This window comes from Xenopus tropicalis, chromosome 7 (genome assembly GCF_000004195.4).
Source record: "Xenopus tropicalis strain Nigerian chromosome 7, UCB_Xtro_10.0, whole genome shotgun sequence".
NCBI lineage: Eukaryota > Metazoa > Chordata > Amphibia > Anura > Pipidae > Xenopus > Xenopus tropicalis.
This window is the reverse complement of record NC_030683.2, coordinates 5,098,535-5,117,873: the sequence shown is the minus strand read 5'-3', so window position 1 is coordinate 5,117,873 and position 19,339 is coordinate 5,098,535. Positions and strand designations below refer to the sequence as shown.

Below are 19,339 nucleotides of genomic sequence, written 5' to 3'. Positions count from 1 at the left end.
AAATGTTGGCCGCTACAGGCTGGATGGACAAAGGAAAGAACAAAAACTACAAAATATTTAATATTTTTATTTGACAATTTTAAAAACATTGTACCGCCCCTTTAACAAGCATTGAGGGTCTGAAGGACTTCTTCCCTCACTGAGCCGCTGCCACAGAATCTGTACCTGATGGGATAAAGGGGAAGTGTTTGACTACTAATATCCTTATTATTTACATAAGGGGGTACAGTATCCCTTATAATACATGAGTGATACTCAGAGTTCCCTGTATAACTCAGCCTGCAGCCTTGTGCCTTTATATGGGCACAGAACCCCTCAGTGACTGCTAATATCCTTATCATTTACAGTAGGGGGTACATTATCCCTTATAATACATGAGTGATACTCAGAGTTCCCTGTATAACTCAGCCTGCAGCCTTGTGCCTTTATATGGGGGGCACAGAACCCCTCAGTGACTGCTAATATCCTTATCATTTACAGTAGGGGGTACATTATCCCTTATAATACATGAGTGATACTCAGAGTTCCCTGTATAACTCAGCCTGCAGCCTTGTGCCTTTATATGGGCACAGAACCCCTCAGTGACTGCTAATATCCTTATCATTTACAGTAGGGGGTACATTATCCCTTATAATACATGAGTGATACTCAGAGTTCCCTGTATAACTCAGCCTGCAGCCTTGTGCCTTTATATGGGGGGCACAGAACCCCTCAGTGACTGCTAATATCCTTATCATTTACAGTAGGGGGTACATTATCCCTTATAATACATGAGTGATACTCAGAGTTCCCTGTATAACTCAGCCTGCAGCCTTGTGCCTTTATATGGGGGGCACAGAACCCCTCAGTGACTGCTAATATCCTTATCATTTACAGTAGGGGGTACATTATCCCTTATAATACATGAGTGATACTCAGAGTTCCCTGTATAACTCAGCCTGCAGCCTTGTGCCTTTATATGGGGGGCACAGAAACCCCTCAGTGGACTGCTAATATCCTTATCATTTACAGTAGGGGGTACATTATCCCTTATAATACATGAGTGATACTCAGAGTTCCCCTGTATAACTCAGCCTGCAGCCTTGTGCCTTAATATGGGGGGCACAGAACCCCTCAGTGACTGCTAATATCCTTATCATTTACAGTAGGGGGTACATTATCCCTTATAATACATGAGTGGATACTCAGAGTTCCCTGTATAACTCAGCCTGCAGCCTTGTGCCTTTATATGGGGGGCACAGAACCCCTCAGTGACTGCTAATATCCTTATCATTTACAGTAGGGGGTACATTATCCCTTATAATACATGAGTGATACTCAGAGTTCCCTGTATAACTCAGCCTGCAGCCTTGTGCCTTTATATGGGCACAGAACCCCTCAGTGACTGCTAATATCCTTATCATTTACAGTAGGGGGTACATTATCCCTTATAATACATGAGTGATACTCAGAGTTCCCTGTATAACTCAGCCTGCAGCCTTGTGCCTTTATATGGGGGGCACAGAACCCCTCAGTGACTGCTAATATCCTTATCATTTACAGTAGGGGGTACATTATTACTATTACCTATGATGATATTATTGGGGTGCTGATACTTACGTTCTGCCATCTTTCCCATATTGCACAGTTACAGACTGAGCTCCCACTGTTGGCAGGAGGGGGTTGATCAGGTTATTGTTCCAGACAAACTTCACCTTATCCAAGGTTCCCACATCCGACTCCACATCAATGAACGCTGAGTGGGAGCTGCCGGACTTTAGGGTCCCCCTGTAGGAAAATACAAACAACATCATTTTGCCCAATCAATAAGGCGGAGCCTCGTGACTGTGACACCTGCCCATTTAGTTAAAGCGACAGTACAGTCCCACAGTTTAGGAAACTGCACACATTGGGTCAGAACCAAACCAAAGACACCAATATGGCACCTGTAGAAGCCAATGGCCGACGTCCCTTTTTACAATTAGAAGACCTTTCTTTGCTTCACGGTGTTTGAAAAGAAATATTAATGTACATAAAAAGCTTCATTTTTGGGTTCTGTGGGGGGGATACGGGTGGGACGTGGGCACCTACTTGTAGATCTGGTACTGGCGGGTGTTCCTGTTTCCCCCATACAGAGCCACTTGGAAATATCCCTGTACCTTCCTGGAACTGGTGATCTGAACTGTCACCTTGTACCTCCAACCTGGATCAGCAATAGAATAAGGATTAATTCCTAACAATAGTGAGCAGTTGCCCCCCAGGCATCTCACCTCTGCGCCTTTCCCCCCACCCCACGTACGGGCCCTTCCCCCCATCCCACGTATGCGCACAGTGACGTCATGGGGGGTATGTGCTGCGCAGGGGGCAAGAGAGTGCAGCACACCCAGTAAGAGAGCGCGGGGCAATAAAGGGCGGAATGGGGTAGGCAGAAGCAGTGTCAATTCTGGGACCACCCCCCGTAGGGGTTCCTAGGGTTGCCACCTCTGCCAGCTTCTTTCTCCAGGCAGGGAGTGGGCAGTGATGTCACAGGGGGCGGGGTTGCCAGTGACATCATGGGGGCATGGAAGGGCTGGGTTGGTGATGTCACAAGGGCATGGCTATGATGGGGCGATCTCCAATTGGCTGATCATCGCATCAAAGTCCTGGCTGGTTTTCCTAATTTTGATAACCAGGCAGACAGTTTTGACCCGGGCAGCCCTTCTGAAAACCAGGACAGGTAGCAACCCCAGCGGGTCTGGGGGGGCCACATCGCATTAGCCCTGTCTGCATTTCGAATTTATGAGTTAAAAAGCTAAAATTTGGCTCAAAGTTACGAGAAGCAGCTTTTTGCCGCCTCTGGTAACTGGCCAATCACAGCCCTGACAGTAGGGGGCATCACTAAGCATTTCCAGCCATCTCTATCACCTGACAGGCACTGGCATTCGCTTATCAGACAACCGGGGTCTATTAGAAGCTGCTCTGGGTGCTACTGGGGTGCTTCTGTGTGCTACTGGGGTGCTTCTGGGTGCTACTGCGGTGCTTCTGGGTGCTACTAGGGTGCTACTGGGGTGCTTCTGGGTACTACTGGGGTGCTTCTGGGTGCTACCGGGGTGCTTCTGGGTGCTACCGGGGTGCTTCTGAGTGCTACTGGGGTGCTTCTGAGTGCTACTGGGGTCCTTCTGAGTGCTACTGGGGTGCTTCTGAGTGCTACTGGGGTGCTTCTGAGTGCTACTGGGATGCTTCTGAGTGCTACTGGGGTGCTTCTGAGTGCTACTGGGGTGCTTCTGGGTGCTACTGGGATGCTTCTGAGTGCTACTGAGGTGCTTCTGGGTACTACTGGGGTGCTTCTGGGTGCTACTGGGATGCTTCTGAGTGCTACTGAGGTGCTTCTGGGTGCTACTGGGGTACTTCTGGGTGCTACTGGGTGGCTTCTGGGTGCTACTGGGGTGCTTCTGGGTGCTACTGGGGGGCTTCTGGGTGCTACTGGGGTGCTTCTGGGTGCTACTGGGGTACTTCTGGGTGCTACTGGGGTGCTTTATGCCCCAGGCTTTATAATAGTGCCATTACCCTTAAAGAGACAGAGGACTCTGTGAGAGGTTTGTGTGGTGGGAGGTGCAGCCCATTAAGGGTTAACCATTAGACGATTCCCCCTGGGGACCCCAAGAGCCCAGTTACACCCCCTGATTGATAAGCACATAATATCCCCAAATGAAACCTACGTGCAAATTCCTTTTCATCCCCAGTGTTCAAAAAATACTTCTGTCCGCTGATTATGGGTCCGGTATAGTTATCGGCATAGTGACCCATCAATGGGCACCCCCCGCTGGGGCATGGGAACACCGCCCCCTGGGGACAGGCAGAGGGAGATTATTATTAGTACAATATATTTACACTTGGAACCCCATCCTGCAGCCCCCCAACTCTGTATCTTGCCCTAAAGAGGCCACAGATTGGCTAAACCAGCGGTGCAACCAAGGGAGGATTCCATTTCAATGAATTTTTCCAGTACTTTATCCATTGCCGGCCCTTGTTTGTATAGTCTCACCGATTTAAAGGTGTCGTAGGTGGAGCTGGGGAAACCGACGAAGCCGTCGCGCTTGAGAATGCTGTTGGTGTAGTACTTGTAGCTCCGGAGATGGTTGCACGCCACAAAGTCGCGAGTTCCTTAGGTTAAACAGGGATATTATGACAATACAAGGTCAGTTTTCCACAGACAAACCAATACTGCTGTAGGCTCCCATACCCACCACTCACACCAAGGCCACCAAAACCCATAAACCAGACAATTTCCTCATTCAAAAAGCACTCACCTTGCCAAATTCCATCAAGATCTACAATCTGAGAGAGGACGTTCTTCTTACATCCCGGCATTTGTTCTCCTCCGTTGGGGAAGAAGTCAAGATGGCCGACTAATTGGCTTGTTCCAAATCCTGCCGCCATAGAGAAAGACGGGATGTAGAACAAGATATTGAAGGGGTCGATCAACTTTGCAACTATTCTTAGCAACTCTTCAATTGGTCTTCATTCTTTATTTATTATAGTTTTTAAGTTATTTGCTTATGGACCCTACATGCCTCATTACCTAGATATGGGATCACCGAGGCTGCATCTGTATGTATAACATCTACAAACTTAGCGTCGGACGGATCCAGTCTCACTTCAATTGGGGTCCCCTGGAAGTAGGGCTCAGCCGGATCAAGACCTGGAGAAACACAGCCCATCCTTGAATAGACATGTGACAAACCTGACCAATCCTGTGTAAGGAAACTTGGATATGGTACAGTCATAGGCAGATCCATAGTGTTCAGGCCTACCTGTGATCCTGCCAATCCCTTTCCTCCTCTTTCCAGCCTCTCCCGCAGCTTGGGCTCCAAGGCTGTGGCCAATGACATGCACCATAGCTGGAGAGTGTCCGTACATGCTCTAATGGAACGAATATCCAGGTAAGTGTTCTGCAACATATCTGTGCCTATTGTTTCTCCTACTCCCATGTAACTGGAGGAGTCCCAAGCCGGACTTGGATTTCTTACTATTGAGTGCTATTCTGATACCTACTGGGAGCTGCTATCTTGCTCCCTTCCCATTGTTCTGCTGATTGGCTGCTGGGGGTGTGGGGGGGATATCACTCCAACTTGCAGCGCAGCAGTAAAGTGTGCCTGAGTCTGAGCTTTCAGAAGGAGCCAGCGCTACACATTAGAACTGCTTTCAGCTAACCTATTGTTTCTCCTACTCCCATGTAACTGGAGGAGTCCCAAGCCGGACTTGGATTTCTTACTATTGAGTGCTATTCTGATACCTACTGGGAGCTGCTATCTTGCTCCCTTCCCATTGTTCCTATTTATAACAGTTTTGGATGATTTAATTATGACTATGATATAATAATACTAATAAACTGTACATACCGTTAGGGTGTCAATGAAATAAGCCACTTCTGCGCCCACAACGCGGATATTGTTGGCCGCCTGGGTATAGAGAGTTCGGGATCCCCCCATCCAATCCACACACAAACAGTTCACGTCTTCCACTTGCAACATTGTCTGAGGGTTTTCACAAGAGAATTATTGGCCGGATTATATATTATATTATTATTATTATTATATATTATTATCACTTACCTTGCACATGTCCGTCAGCCAACTCTCCTCCCCTTTGTCAATGAAGCCGTGAATAATAAAGCGAGTTTTTCGATTGGTTCTAAAGTTCGATGCAGAGATTGTGGAGGGGTTTATAGCGGAAATTTCCTGTAATATACAGAATTATAAATAACTGGGGGGAATGAGTGATTTATTGGGGGTGGGGGGGAAAGGAGATCTCACCATCAGCATAGGAAGGGGTTCCTTACTGTAAGGGCAGTCAGGTTATGGGATTCCCTACCCAGAGAGGGGGAATGAGTGATACATTGGGGGTGGGGAGGAAAGGGGATCTCACCATCAGCATAGGAAGGGGTTCCTTACTGTAAGGGCAGTCAGGTTATGGGGGTCCCTACCCAGAGAGGGGGAATGAGTGATACATTGGGGTGGGGAGGAAAGGAGATCTCACCATCAGCATAGGAAGGGGTTCCTTACTGTAAGGGCAGTCAGGTTATGGGGGTCCCTACCAGGAGAGGGGGAATGAGTGATACATTGGGGTGGGGAGGAAAGGGGATCTCACCATCAGCATAGGAAGGGGTTCCTTACTGTAAGGGCAGTCAGGTTATGGGGGTCCCTACCCAGAGAGGGGGAATGAGTGATACATTGGGGTGGGGAGGAAAGGAGATCTCACCATCAGCATAGGAAGGGGTTCCTTACTGTAAGGGCAGTCAGGTTATGGGGGTCCCTACCAGGAGAGGGGGAATGAGTGATACATTGGGGGTGGGGAGGAAAGGGGATCTCACCATCAGCATAGGAAGGGGTTCCTTACTGTAAGGGCAGTCAGGTTATGGGGGTCCCTACCCAGAGAGGGGGAATGAGTGATACATTGGGGGTGGGGAGGAAAGGAGATCTCACCATCAGCATAGGAAGGGGTTCCTTACTGTAAGGGCAGTCAGGTTATGGGGTTCCCTACCAGGAGAGGGGGAATGAGTGATACATTGGGGGTGGGGAGGAAAGGGGATCTCACCATCAGCATAGGAAGGGGTTCCTTACTGTAAGGGCAGTCAGGTTATGGGGGTCCCTACCAGGAGAGGGGAGTGAGGGGCACTTACCTGGTAGCTATTGGGATTCTGCTGAGTGAATAGGAGGAAGCGAGTGTTGATCTTCTCGGGAGATTGGGGTAAATGGTTTATGGGTCTCTCCACAGTTCCTGCCCAGGGAACACTGTCTGGGAAGCAGCCGATCCGGTTATAACAAACCTCCCCGCCTGGGAATCATGGGAAGAGACCTCATGAGTCCGTCACTTACATTTCCCCCAACCCCAAAGCCTGTTTGTACCCCAATAAGGACTTCTCTACAGACACTTCTCCCACCACCCAGCTGCAATATTAATTGGATAAACTGCCTCTTAAAGGGGAAGTAAAGCCTCCCCACCAGGTAATTAATGTGTCCCCATGACAACGGCCCCCAGTTTCCTTCCAGAACTTCCTTATTAAGACGTGAGGTGGGGGGGCCCCTGGGGTTGCAGCCCTATTGGGCCTCGGGCACCCCAGTCCCACCCTGTATCTATCATATCAGTTACATAGTAACTGCACAAGGCTACTAATAGCTGCTGGTTGCTATGGTTTCCCAAACTTTAGCTTTTGGCTTTTACCAAAAAACCCACCTTTTACAGCCCCCGCTAGGAGGGTGACCAACCACAGCCCCCCGATCATCTAAAGGGAAAGAAAGAAATACTTCAGTGTGTAATATGTATCTGAGGAATGGATATTGGGGAGTTGTATCAGGAGTCAGAACCAGCAGTGCAGGGAAGGGAAAGGGACAGACACAGTGACAGTTACACATAACTATAAACCCAGTGAGAATGAGGAATGAATGGGTATTGGGGAGTTGTATCAGGAGTCAGAACCAGCAGTGCAGGGAAGGGAAAGGGACAGACACAGTGACAGTTACACATAACTATAAACCCAGTGAGAATGAGGGATGAATGGATATTGGGGAGTTGTATCAGGAGTCAGAACCAGCAGTGCAGGGAAGGGAAAGGGACAGACACAGTGACAGTTACACATAACTATAAACCCAGTGAGAATGAGGAATGAATGGATATTGGGGAGTTGTATCAGGAGTCAGAACCAGCAGTGCAGGGAAGGGAAAGGGACAGACACAGTGACAGTTACACATAACTATAAACCCAGTGAGAATGAGGAATGAATGGGTATTGGGGGAGTTGTATCAGGAGTCAGAACCAGCAGTGCAGGGAAGGGAAAGGGACAGAACACAGTGACAGTTACACATAACTATAAACCAGTGAGAATGAGGAATGAATGGATATTGGGGAGTTGTATCAGGAGTCAGAACCAGCAGTGCAGGGAAGGGAAAGGGACAGACACAGTGACAGTTTCACATAACTATAAACCCAGTGAGAATGAGGAATGAATGGATATTGGGGAGTTGTATCAGGAGTCAGAACCCGCAGTGCAGGGAAGGGAAAGGGACAGACACAGTGACAGTTACACATAACTATAAACCCAGTGAGAATGAGGGATGAATGGATATTGGGGAGTTGTATCAGGAGTCAGAACCAGCAGTGCAGGGAAGGGAAAGGGACAGACACAGTGACAGTTACACATATCTATAGATTATTGGGGGACAGGGTATATATATATATATATGGGGCAGTAGGTTCTAGCTCACCTTGCTGTGGATCCCGGGGCAGTTCTGGAGTGCACTGCTGGCGTGTGGGTACCTGCTCTGAAATACACAGGTGAGTGGGCGGGGCCTAGTGGTATCAGCTGATCAGGTTTATTAGCGGTACCTTTGCCTTGGGAAATCGGAAGGATGGTGGAATTGAGAATGTTCTAGTGCTCTGATTGGCTCCACGTTTAGTTCAGTCAGTATTCTAATTGGCTACATTTAGCAGGAGGAAGCGGTGGGGGCAAGGTGGCCGGCCGGGTCACCTTGGGCGCCCGGCCAACTTGGCCCACCTCTGCGTGGAGCACATGACTCATGAGACCCGCGGCAACCGGAGGCTAAAGATTTGTTAGTCATGTTTACATGATGCAAAATTTGTTCCATAGAGGCCTCGAAATAGCATCAAGGTCTCCTGCATTCATTTGTCTGACTATTAAATAAAGCTGATTGTATAAATAAATACATTTATGTATGTATATTACATATGGGATAATGTACCCCCAGCTGTAAATGATAAGGATATTAGCAGTCACTGAGGGGTTCTGTGCCCATATAAAGGCACAAGGCTGCAGGCTGAGTTATACAGGGAACTCTGAGTATCACTCATGTATTATAAGGGATAATGTACCCCCACTGTAAATGATAAGGATATTAGCAGGCACTGAGGGGTTCTGTGCCCCCCATATAAAGGCACAAGGCTGCAGGCTGAGTTATACAGGGAACTCTGAGTATCACTCATGTATTATAAGGGATAATGTACCCCCAGCTGTAAATGATAAGGATATTAGCAGTCACTGAGGGGTTCTGTGCCCATATAAAGGCACAAGGCTGCAGGCTGAGTTATACAGGGAACTCTGAGTATCACTCATGTATTATAAGGGATAATGTACCCCCTACTGTAAATGATAAGGATATTAGCAGTCACTGAGGGGTTCTGTGCCCATATAAAGGCACAAGGCTGCAGGCTGAGTTATACAGGGAACTCTGAGTATCACTCATGTATTATAAGGGATAATGTACCCCCAGCTGTAAATGATAAGGATATTAGCAGTCACTGAGGGGTTCTGTGCCCCATATAAAGGCACAAGGCTGCAGGCTGAGTTATACAGGGAACTCTGAGTATCACTCATGTATTATAAGGGATAATGTACCCCCTACTGTAAATGATAAGGATATTAGCAGGCACTGAGGGGTTCTGTGCCCCCCATATAAAGGCACAAGGCTGCAGGCTGAGTTATACAGGGAACTCTGAGTATCACTCATGTATTATAAGGGATAATGTACCCCCAGCTGTAAATGATAAGGATATTAGCAGTCACTGAGGGGTTCTGTGCCCATATAAAGGCACAAGGCTGCAGGCTGAGTTATACAGGGAACTCTGAGTATCACTCATGTATTATAAGGGATAATGTACCCCCTACTGTAAATGATAAGGATATTAGCAGTCACTGAGGGGTTCTGTGCCCCATATAAAGGCACAAGGCTGCAGGCTGAGTTATACAGGGAACTCTGAGTATCACTCATGTATTATAAGGGATAATGTACCCCCTAGTGTAAATGATAAGGATATTAGCAGTCACTGAGGGGTTCTGTGCCCCCCATATAAAGGCACAAGGCTGCAGGCTGAGTTATACAGGGAACTCTGAGTATCACTCATGTATTATAAGGGATAATGTACCCCCTACTGTAAATGATAAGGATATTAGCAGTCACTGAGGGGTTCTGTGCCCATATGGAATTGCTCACCATTTCGGGGCCGGCTGCGTATAGGGGGGGGGGGGTCTCTGTTATGTGCAGCACATGTAACTCTTCCATTGTGCCCTGCAGCTGGGCACCTTTGCCCCTTTGTTAGCTACAGGTGTATAAGTGCCAGGTAAGATGGGGGGACATTAGGGTGCACGTGGGTTGGAAAATGCTGGAACCGCACATCAATTTTCCACCCTGCTCTCTGCTGCCCCCAGGTGGCCATTTAATCTATAGCCATTCATTCAGAGAGGCTCCCAAGCTATACAAAGTGGCTGCTCTGAAACCTCTAGGTAAATATCTGATTATCATCTTTTTTAATGCACAAAAGGGCTAAAACTGGTGCACAATGGTTCTTATACGGTGCTATTCACAGAGCCCCAGCACCCCTAGCTCACTGCTCTGACCAAGTGCAAAGTACAGGGCATAATGGGGGTAATTCTACCTCTGTTTCATCCGTTCTTTGAAAAGCACCATCATTAATATCATTAATATCATTAATATTATTAATACGCCAACCTAGTCTGTAGCGCTGTACAATAGAAGGGTCAGTACATACAACATAGAAATCCAACAGGTCTGGACTGGGACTCAGGGACTGTCTGTGGCACCTTACAGCCCCATTGGCATTTGCCAGAAACCACAGATTGCCAGTCCGGGCCTGACTGCCAATAACTAATAACCCAGCAACGGGAGCAGCTGATTCAGCCAATCACAGGACAAAGTGCAGCCAAACCCCTGATCATAATCTGCCCTATAGGCACCAACGTCACATTCTGGGCACGGAATAATAAGATAAGGGCTGGCAATGAAATTAAATACGTAGGAAACTTTCACAAACTTTAACCCTATTCTGGATCCCTCCAGTCCCTTTTTATGCAGTAATATTGTTTATTTCATTTCTTATACAGTGAGAAAGTCACAGGGCCCGGGTACTGTATATAAAGTAAGGATAAGGGATCCCAGTACGGGCCCGGGCACTGTATATAAAGTAAGGATAAGGGATCCCAGTCCGGGCCCGGGCACTGTATATAAAGTAAGGATAAGGGATCCCAGTCTGGGCCCGGGCACTGTATATAAAGTAAGGATAAGGGATCCCAGTCTGGGCCCGGGCACTGTATATAAAGTAAGGATAAGGGATCCCAGTCCGGGCCCGGGCACTGTATATAAAGTAAGGATAAGGGATCCCAGTCCGGGCCCGGGCACTGTATATAAAGTAAGGATAAGGGATCCCAGTCTGGGCCCAGGCACTGTATATAAAGTAAGGATAAGGGATCCCAGTCTGGGCCCGGGCACTGTATATAAAGTAAGGATAAGGGATCCCAGTCTGGGCCCGGGCACTGTATATAAAGTAAGGATAAGGGATCCCAGTCTGGGCCCGGGCACTGTATATAAAGTAAGGATAAGGGATCCCAGTCCGGGCCCGGGCACTGTATATAAAGTAAGGATAAGGGATCCCAGTCCGGCCTGGGCACTGTATATAAAGTAAGGATAAGGGATCCCAGTCCGGGCCCGGGCACTGTATATAAAGTAAGGATAAGGGATCCCAGTCCGGGCCCGGGCACTGTATATAAAGTAAGGATAAGGGATCCCAGTCCGGACCCGTATGTGGGGATATCGGGAGAAGGTCACTCACCAAGCTAGTGGATGCCTGTGTCTGGTTATGGCCACCATTACAGGTTCACCTTCAGCCTATGGGCACTGCCAGGACAAGAACTTGACATATTGGCTCCCATTGTCCGGCCAATAACATGTTCCCGGCCAAAGAAGCCGCTTACATTTCCCAGACCCACCAAAATAGGCTCCATACCCCCCTCCTATTGTTGATGCAGGAAAAGTTGTTGTACCGAGTTAGCCAATTAAAATGTCTATGAAGATTTTCATTCATCCAGGTCATGGTATATCTAGTATAAATAGGTAGGTAAAACAGTGCATCATATCCAAAATGCCAAAGAATTTTTCACCAAGATTCAAGGAGTAAAGGTCCCCATACATGGGCCGACTATAGCTGCCAATATGGGTCCCTTGGACAGATTCCAAGGGACCCCAGGGCCAAACGATTGGATTATTTTTTTTTTAAGTTACTTGCTACCTGATATCGCCCACCCGTAGGTGGGGATATCGGGTGAAGATCCGCTCGCTTGGCGACATCGCCAAGCGAGCGGATCTTATAGTGTATGGGCACCTTTAAACTAGAGGCAGAAGAAACTATGGTATCATATGATGTCACTGCTCACATGTATACCTACCCCAGAGGCTACTGAGACTGTAAGAAATCTACTGCAGAAAGATAACACCCTCAGCAGCAGAACGAAACTCAGTCCCAACCAAGTATGTTTATTGTTAGATTTGTGCCTGAACACCACATACTTCAAATACAAGGACCAATTGTACAGGCAAAAACATGGTTGTGCAATGGGTTCACCAGTTTCTCCCATTGTAGCAAACTTGTATATGGAGGAAAGTGGAAAGGAAGGCCCTACTCACACCCAATGGAACTACACCAAGTCACTGGTTCAGGTATGTAGATGGCACTTGGGTTAAAATCAGATCCAACGAAGTGGCGGCCTTTTCAGAACACATTAACTCAGTGGACAACAACATCAAGTTCACAAGGGAGGATGTCCATGGGAACAAACTTGCTTTTTGGACTGTTTGATATCCATTCAAGAGGGGGGTATCTTGAAAACAGAAGTATACAGGAAACCCACTCACACGGATCAATATCTGTTGTTCGATTCCCACCATCCGCTGGAACACAAACTGGGGGTCATTAGAACTCTACACCACAGGGCGGAAAGTGTGACATCTGATACAGAGTCCAAGGACAAGGAAACATCTCAGAGGAGCACTGAAAGCTTGTGGCTACCCAGACTGGGCCTTTGTCAAAACAAGAGCAACTAAGCCCAACAGGAACACCAAAAGGAATAACCGTCCTGAGGCAGAGAGAAGGTGCAATATAGTCACCCCCTATGTAGCAGGAGTGTCGGAGAAACTCAGGAGAATTTTCAACAAACACCACATCCCTGTGTTTTTCATACCTAGCAACACACTGAGACACAAACTTGTACACCCAAAGGATCCAACACCAAAGGAAAAACAAAGCAATGTTGTATACGCAGTCCAGTGTAGCGAGGAGTGCACAGACCTTTACATTGGGGAGACAAAGCAACTGCTCTCCAAGCGAATGGCTCAGCATAGGAGTGCGAGCTCTACAGGCCAGGACTCTGCTGTCTTTCTACACCTAAAAGACAAGGGACACTGCTTTGAAAATAGCAACGTCCAAATTTTGGACAAAGAAGACCGCTGGTTTGAAAGAGGTGTAAAAGAGGCCATTCATGTCAAAGTGGAGAAACCATCCCTAAACAGAGGCGGGGGCCTTCGACACCATCTGTCTGCTACATACAATGCTGTTCTAACATCTGTACCCCGGCAGTTTCAGAACTCTTCACACCTCCATTCATGCAACTCTAACAAGTAACACCGGGTTTGAAGGGTTGCATGATACTTTGGTAATCCTTTCAAAGTAACTCCACAGCATTCACACCTCTGTGAGTTTCAGATGTCACCTTCCTGAAGAGTTACATAGTGCCATTGTGATTGGATTAGTGGAAGAGTTACATAGTGCCATTGAGATTGGATTAGTGGAAGAGTTACATAGTGCCATTGTGATTGGATTAGTGGAAGAGTTACATAGTGCCATTGTGATTGGATTAGTGGAAGAGTTACATAGTGCCATTGAGATTGGATTAGTGGAAGAGTTACATAGTGCCATTGAGATTGGATTAGTGGAAGAGTTACATAGTGCCATTGAGATTGGATTAGTGGAAGAGTTACATAGTGCCATTGAGATTGGATTAGTGGAAGAGTTACATAGTGCCATTGAGATTGGATTAGTGGAAGAGTATATATGCTGAGGACTTCCCATACCAGTAGTTAAACTGAAGAAGTTGCTTGGATGACCAGTTGCTTTACTAGATAGCCAATTAAAATGTTACAGAGAAATAAAAAATAGCCAAAGTAGTATAACAGTGATACTTTTATTGGCTAACAGCCTCTCAAGCTGATTATCTTGTAAAATGAAGTACAATGTTCTGGAAACTGCATATAGTTATCCTAGTTATAGTTATATATATATCCTTATAGTTAGCCAATACCTTTATATCACTATTGGTAATTTTTTATTTCCCTTGCGGCCCTCTACTGGCCAAACTGCAAATTACTGGGGGTAGAATTAACAAGCTCTCTGCTCCTATCAAACTGTAACTCCCAGAATCCCCTGACAGCCAAAGAAATGGGGGTGGGACTTGTAGGCAGTCTGCAAGCTGGAGAGTGTTCATCTCGTAATGGCTGCAGCCTGCAGCCTTGTGCCTTTATATGGGCACAGAACCCCTCAGTGACTGCTAATATCCTTATCATTTACAGTAGGGGGTACATTATCCCTTATAATACATGAGTGATACTCAGAGTTCCCTGTATAACTCAGCCTGCAGCCTTGTGCCTTTATATGGGCACAGAACCCCTCAGTGACTGCTAATATCCTTATCATTTACAGTAGGGGGTACATTATCCCTTATAATACATGAGTGATACTCAGAGTTCCCTATATAACTCAGCCTGCAGCCTTGTGCCTTTATATGGGCACAGAACCCCTCAGTGACTGCTAATATCCTTATCATTTACAGTAGGGGGTACAGTATCCCTTATAATACATGAGTGATACTCAGAGTTCCCTGTATAACTCAGCCTGCAGCCTTGTGCCTTTATATGGGGGGCACAGAACCCCTCAGTGACTGCTAATATCCTTATCATTTACAGTAGGGGGTACATTATCCCTTATAATACATGAGTGATACTCAGAGTTCCCTGTATAACTCAGCCTGCAGCCTTGTGCCTTTATATGGGCACAGAACCCCTCAGTGACTGCTAATATCCTTATCATTTACAGTAGGGGGTACAGTATCCCTTATAATACATGAGTGATACTCAGAGTTCCCTGTATAACTCAGCCTGCAGCCTTGTGCCTTTATATGGGGGGCACAGAACCCCTCAGTGACTGCTAATATCCTTAGCATTTACAGTAGGGGGTACATTATTACTATTACCTATGATAATATTATTGGGTTGCTTATACTTACGTTCTGCCATCTTTCCCATATTGCACAGTTACAGACTGAGCTCCCACTGTTGGCAGGAGGGGGTTGATCAGGTTATTGTTCCAGACAAACTTCACCTTATCCAAGGTTCCCACATCCGACTCCACATCAATGAACGCTGAGTGGGAGCTGCCGGACTTTAGGGTCCCCCTGTAGGAAAATACAAACAACATCATTTTGCCCAATCAATAAGGCGGAGCCTCGTGACTGCAGGACTGCTGCTTACAATGGGTGGGGGGCGAGATCAGATAGGATCTGTGCACAGTTAAAGCAAACATCTGATTGGTTGCCCTGGGTTACTGCCCAAGAGTAAATTTGCCCAGCGTTTATAAATAACCCCCAGGGTCTTTAATACTAACCACCCACTGAGCCCCATGGGACCAGCACTATCAAAGTGGGGTACAAGCAAAAGCCAAGACCATGGGTCCCTCACATAGTGGGGCCACTCAGAGCAGTTATAGGTAGAAAGACTGGGGGGATAAAAGGTTTAGCACTTCATGGGGAGACAGTAGGGCACAATGGTGACATTAGGGCAAGATGGAGACAGTAAGGCAAGATGGAGACCGTAGGACAAGATGGAGACAGTAGGGCAAGATGGAGACAGTAGGGCAAGAAGGAGACAGAAGGGCAAGATGGAGACAGTAGGGCAAGATGGAGACAGTAGGACAAGATGGAGACAGTAGGGCAAGATGGAGACAGTAGGACAAGATGGAGACAGTAAGGCAAGATGGAGACAGTAGGACAAGATGGAGACAGTAGGGCAAGATGGAGACAGTAGGACAAGATGGAGACAGTAAGGCAAGATGGAGACCGTAGGACAAGATGGAGACAGTAGGGCAAGATGGAGACTGTAGGGCAAGATGGAGACAGTAGGACAAGATGGAGACAGTAGGACAAGAGGCAGACAGTAGGGCAAGATGGAGACAGTAGGGCAAGATGGAGACAGTAGGACAAGATGGACACAGTAGGGCAAGATGGAGACAGTAGGACAAGATGGAGACAGTAGGGCAAGATGGAGACAGTAAGGCAAGATGGAGACCGTAGGACAAGATGGAGACAGTAGGGCAAGATGGAGACAGTAGGGCAAGAAGGAGACAGAAGGGCAAGATGGAGACAGTAGGGCAAGATGGAGACAGTAGGACAAGATGGAGACAGTAGGGCAAGATGGAGACAGTAGGACAAGATGGAGACAGTAAGGCAAGATGGAGACAGTAGGACAAGATGGAGACAGTAGGGCAAGATGGAGACAGTAGGACAAGATGGAGACAGTAAGGCAAGATGGAGACCGTAGGACAAGATGGAGACAGTAGGGCAAGATGGAGACTGTAGGGCAAGATGGAGACAGTAGGACAAGATGGAGACAGTAGGACAAGAGGCAGACAGTAGGGCAAGATGGAGACAGTAGGGCAAGATGGAGACAGTAGGGCAAGATGGAGACAGTAGGACAAGATGGAGACAGTAGGGCAAGATGGAGACAGTAGGACAAGATGGAGACAGTAGGGCAAGATGGAGACAGTAGGGCAAGATGGAGACAGTAGGGCAAGATGGAGACATTAGGGGCAAGATGGAGACAGTAGGGCAAGATGGAGACAGTAGGGCAAGATGGAGACAGTAGGACAGGATGGAGACACTAGGACAAGAGGCAGACAGTAGGGCAATATGGAGACAGTAGGGCAAGATGGAGACAGTAGGGCAAGATGGAGACAGTAGGGCAAGATGGAGACAGTAGGGCACAACGGTGACATTGGGGCAAGATGGTGATTGTTGGGTGCAGATTCTTTTCCAGGCAGGTGATTTGCATTGAAGTCTGTTGGGGTCTGTTCTGGGCACTATGGGTAATAGAGCTACTTTGGGCACTTTATGTCTCAGTAATAGGCTCCAGGTCCCCCATAAGCCAAGTTACATCCCCTGATTGATAAGCACATAATATCCCCAAATAAAAAAGTGCAAATTCACGAGTTCCTTAGGTTAAACAGGGATACTATGAAAATACAAGGCCAGTTTTCCACCTTTTATTTCAATAAATTCAAGACTACAAGCTCAGGGGCCTATTTATCAAAGGGTGGAGAGTTCAACCCAGTTGGCCAGAGACGTTCAGTATCAGATCTTTCTAAATGGGCAGTAAACAGCTCAAACCATTATAACCATTACTACTTCACTCCCTTAAAAATAGGTCCCTGTATGACTCTTCCAGGATCCCAAGAGGTTGGGCATTCCACTGGGATGTAGCATTTAAGACCTTCTGGTGGTGGCACCATTAGTTATTAGATGTTCCCCTAGGGGTGAAACCTATTGAATTGTATGGTCACCTTTAGTCTCAAAGGACAACAACTGTCCTACCAAGTGTGAACTTCATCAGCCATTCCTTTTGTTTGTGGTTAATCTGCACCCAACAATCACCATCTTGCCCTAATGTCACCATCCAATTCAGGATCCAATTCACTGGCTGAAGGTAGAGTATAAACTCTACTTTCAGCCAGCGAATTGGATCCTGTGACCAAAAGGGTCTCCATTAGATGTTGGGTTTGGAAGATACCAAGCCAAAAAGGACATTATGGAAGTGAAGGAAGAAGCTAAGAGAGAGTTGAGTCCATGAAGGAAGTGAATTAGATCCAGTGAGTAACCAAAAGGGTCTCCATTAGATGCTGGGTTTGGAAGATACCAAGTCAACATGGACATTATGGAAGTGAAGGAAGAAGCTAAGAGAGAGTTGAGTCCATGAAGGAAGTCATGGAGATCATGAAGAACATGGAGGATCTCAGATAGAATCTCTAATAGGATGGACAGATTGGGAGAAGTTTAAGGTGGAATTATTCCCACAAATGAAGACTATTTTCATACTATCTATTTAAGTTGAGGGGCTCGTTGGACAGGGTTCAACATGTATTAATGGGACGAAAGGGAATTATTGGCCGAATTAAATATTATTATCACTTACCTTGCACATGTCCGTCAGCCAACTCTCCTCCCCTTTGTCAATGAAGCCGTGAATAATAAAGCGAGTTTTACGATTGGTTCTAAAGTTCGATGCAGAGATTGAGGCGGGGTTTATAGCGGAAATTTCCTGTAATATAAAGAATAATAATTCATTCTCCTGTATATGGTCCTTCAGTCATTGGGTTTACGTGGCTGCTGGAAAGTGGCCCCTGCGTATCTTGCCCTCTATACAAACCCCCCGGGTGGTGGAACATAATGGAACAGGGTATGAGGCCAAGGGGGCTTTACTTTTATTTAATTCATATCAATTTCATAGTAACTACACAAGATAAGTACAAGTTTCCAATATTCTATCAACACTTTCATTCAGGAACCCACCTTTTGCAGCCCCCACTAGGAGGGCCACCAACCACAGCCCCCCGATCATCTGAAAGAAAAGAAAAATACAGCAGATTAATAGAAATGAATGTCGTTTGTCTTCTTTGGTGCTTATTGTGCCTTATAGTTTCTGCTCTTCCCTTCCTGTCAGCCAGAAAGTGACAGTCAGGCCAGCCAAGTCCAATTACAGGAGATCTCCACCTAACTCTCCCATCTGAATCCCAAAGTGGAGAATTTCAGAACCAAGAGTTCTGTGTGAGAGATCCACCTACTCTGTGACTGATCCCGGGGCAGTTCTGGAGTGCACTGCTGGCGTGTGGGTACCTGCTCTGAAATACACAGGTGAGTGGGCGGGGCCTAGTGGTATCAGCTGATCAGGTTTATTAGCGTTACCTTTGCCTTGGGAAATCGGAAAGGATGGTGGAATTCCCGCAGGAATGGTTCTGACACTATTGTCTCGGGCAGTGAGTGACCCAAACCTGTAGGAAGGGGCTCTTTAGTAATTAGGGGTATTACATGATGTTACATAATTGTTTATCCCACTTCTACTGCTTTGATAGGCTGGTTTAGTTCAGTGGGAGGGGCTCATCCCACCCAATGTACAGATAAATGTTTCCCTATATGTTTTATATAAACACAGTGAGAAATGATTTGCCCGGAACACATGACACCAGAGACCAAGGGCAACTCAAGGCCGCAGGTTTGTTATTCACATTAATATGATGCTTGTTTGTGCCTAGGAATAGCGGCACTGATACCCCCAACTGATACCCCCAAGGCCATGTACTGGTTTAATGTTCTCTGTTTAATGTCCTACTGTCCCCATCTTGCCCTACTGTCTCCATCTTGCCCTACTGTCTCCATCTTGCCCTACTGTCTCCATCTTGCCCTACTGTCCCCATCTTG

General features: G+C 46.9%; 1 protein-coding gene across 3 annotated transcripts; it reads right to left on the bottom strand.

Moving 5' to 3' along the window:
- Positions 1-47: 47 nt before the first annotated feature.
- Positions 48-18,834, bottom strand: pnlip (pancreatic lipase). Of its 3 annotated transcripts, none has more exons than XM_031904828.1 (13): positions 18,706-18,834; positions 18,434-18,482; positions 6,641-6,795; positions 5,574-5,699; positions 5,361-5,495; positions 4,773-4,881; positions 4,541-4,660; positions 4,269-4,388; positions 4,004-4,122; positions 3,678-3,804; positions 2,071-2,182; positions 1,600-1,767; positions 48-165 (listed from the first exon to the last, which is right to left on the bottom strand). In XM_031904828.1, the coding sequence occupies exons 2-13, from the start codon at positions 18,480-18,482 to the stop codon at positions 102-104; spliced, it is 1,404 nt and encodes a 467-aa protein (XP_031760688.1). In that variant the 5' UTR covers positions 18,706-18,834; the 3' UTR covers positions 48-101.
- Between the last annotated feature and the right edge of the window lie 505 nt (positions 18,835-19,339).

Coding starts and splice junctions, on each gene's coding strand:
- pnlip (XM_031904828.1), bottom strand. CDS start 18,482: ATGATCGGGGGGCTGTGGTTGGTGGCCCTCCTAGTGGGGGCTGCAAAA. Junction 3,805..4,003: donor CCTACGACACCTTTAAATCG/GTGAGACTATAC, acceptor GCCTGTCCCCAG/GGGGCGGTGTTCCCATGCCC. Junction 166..1,599: donor TATGGGAAAGATGGCAGAAC/GTAAGTATCAGC, acceptor TTATCCCATCAG/GTACAGATTCTGTGGCAGCG.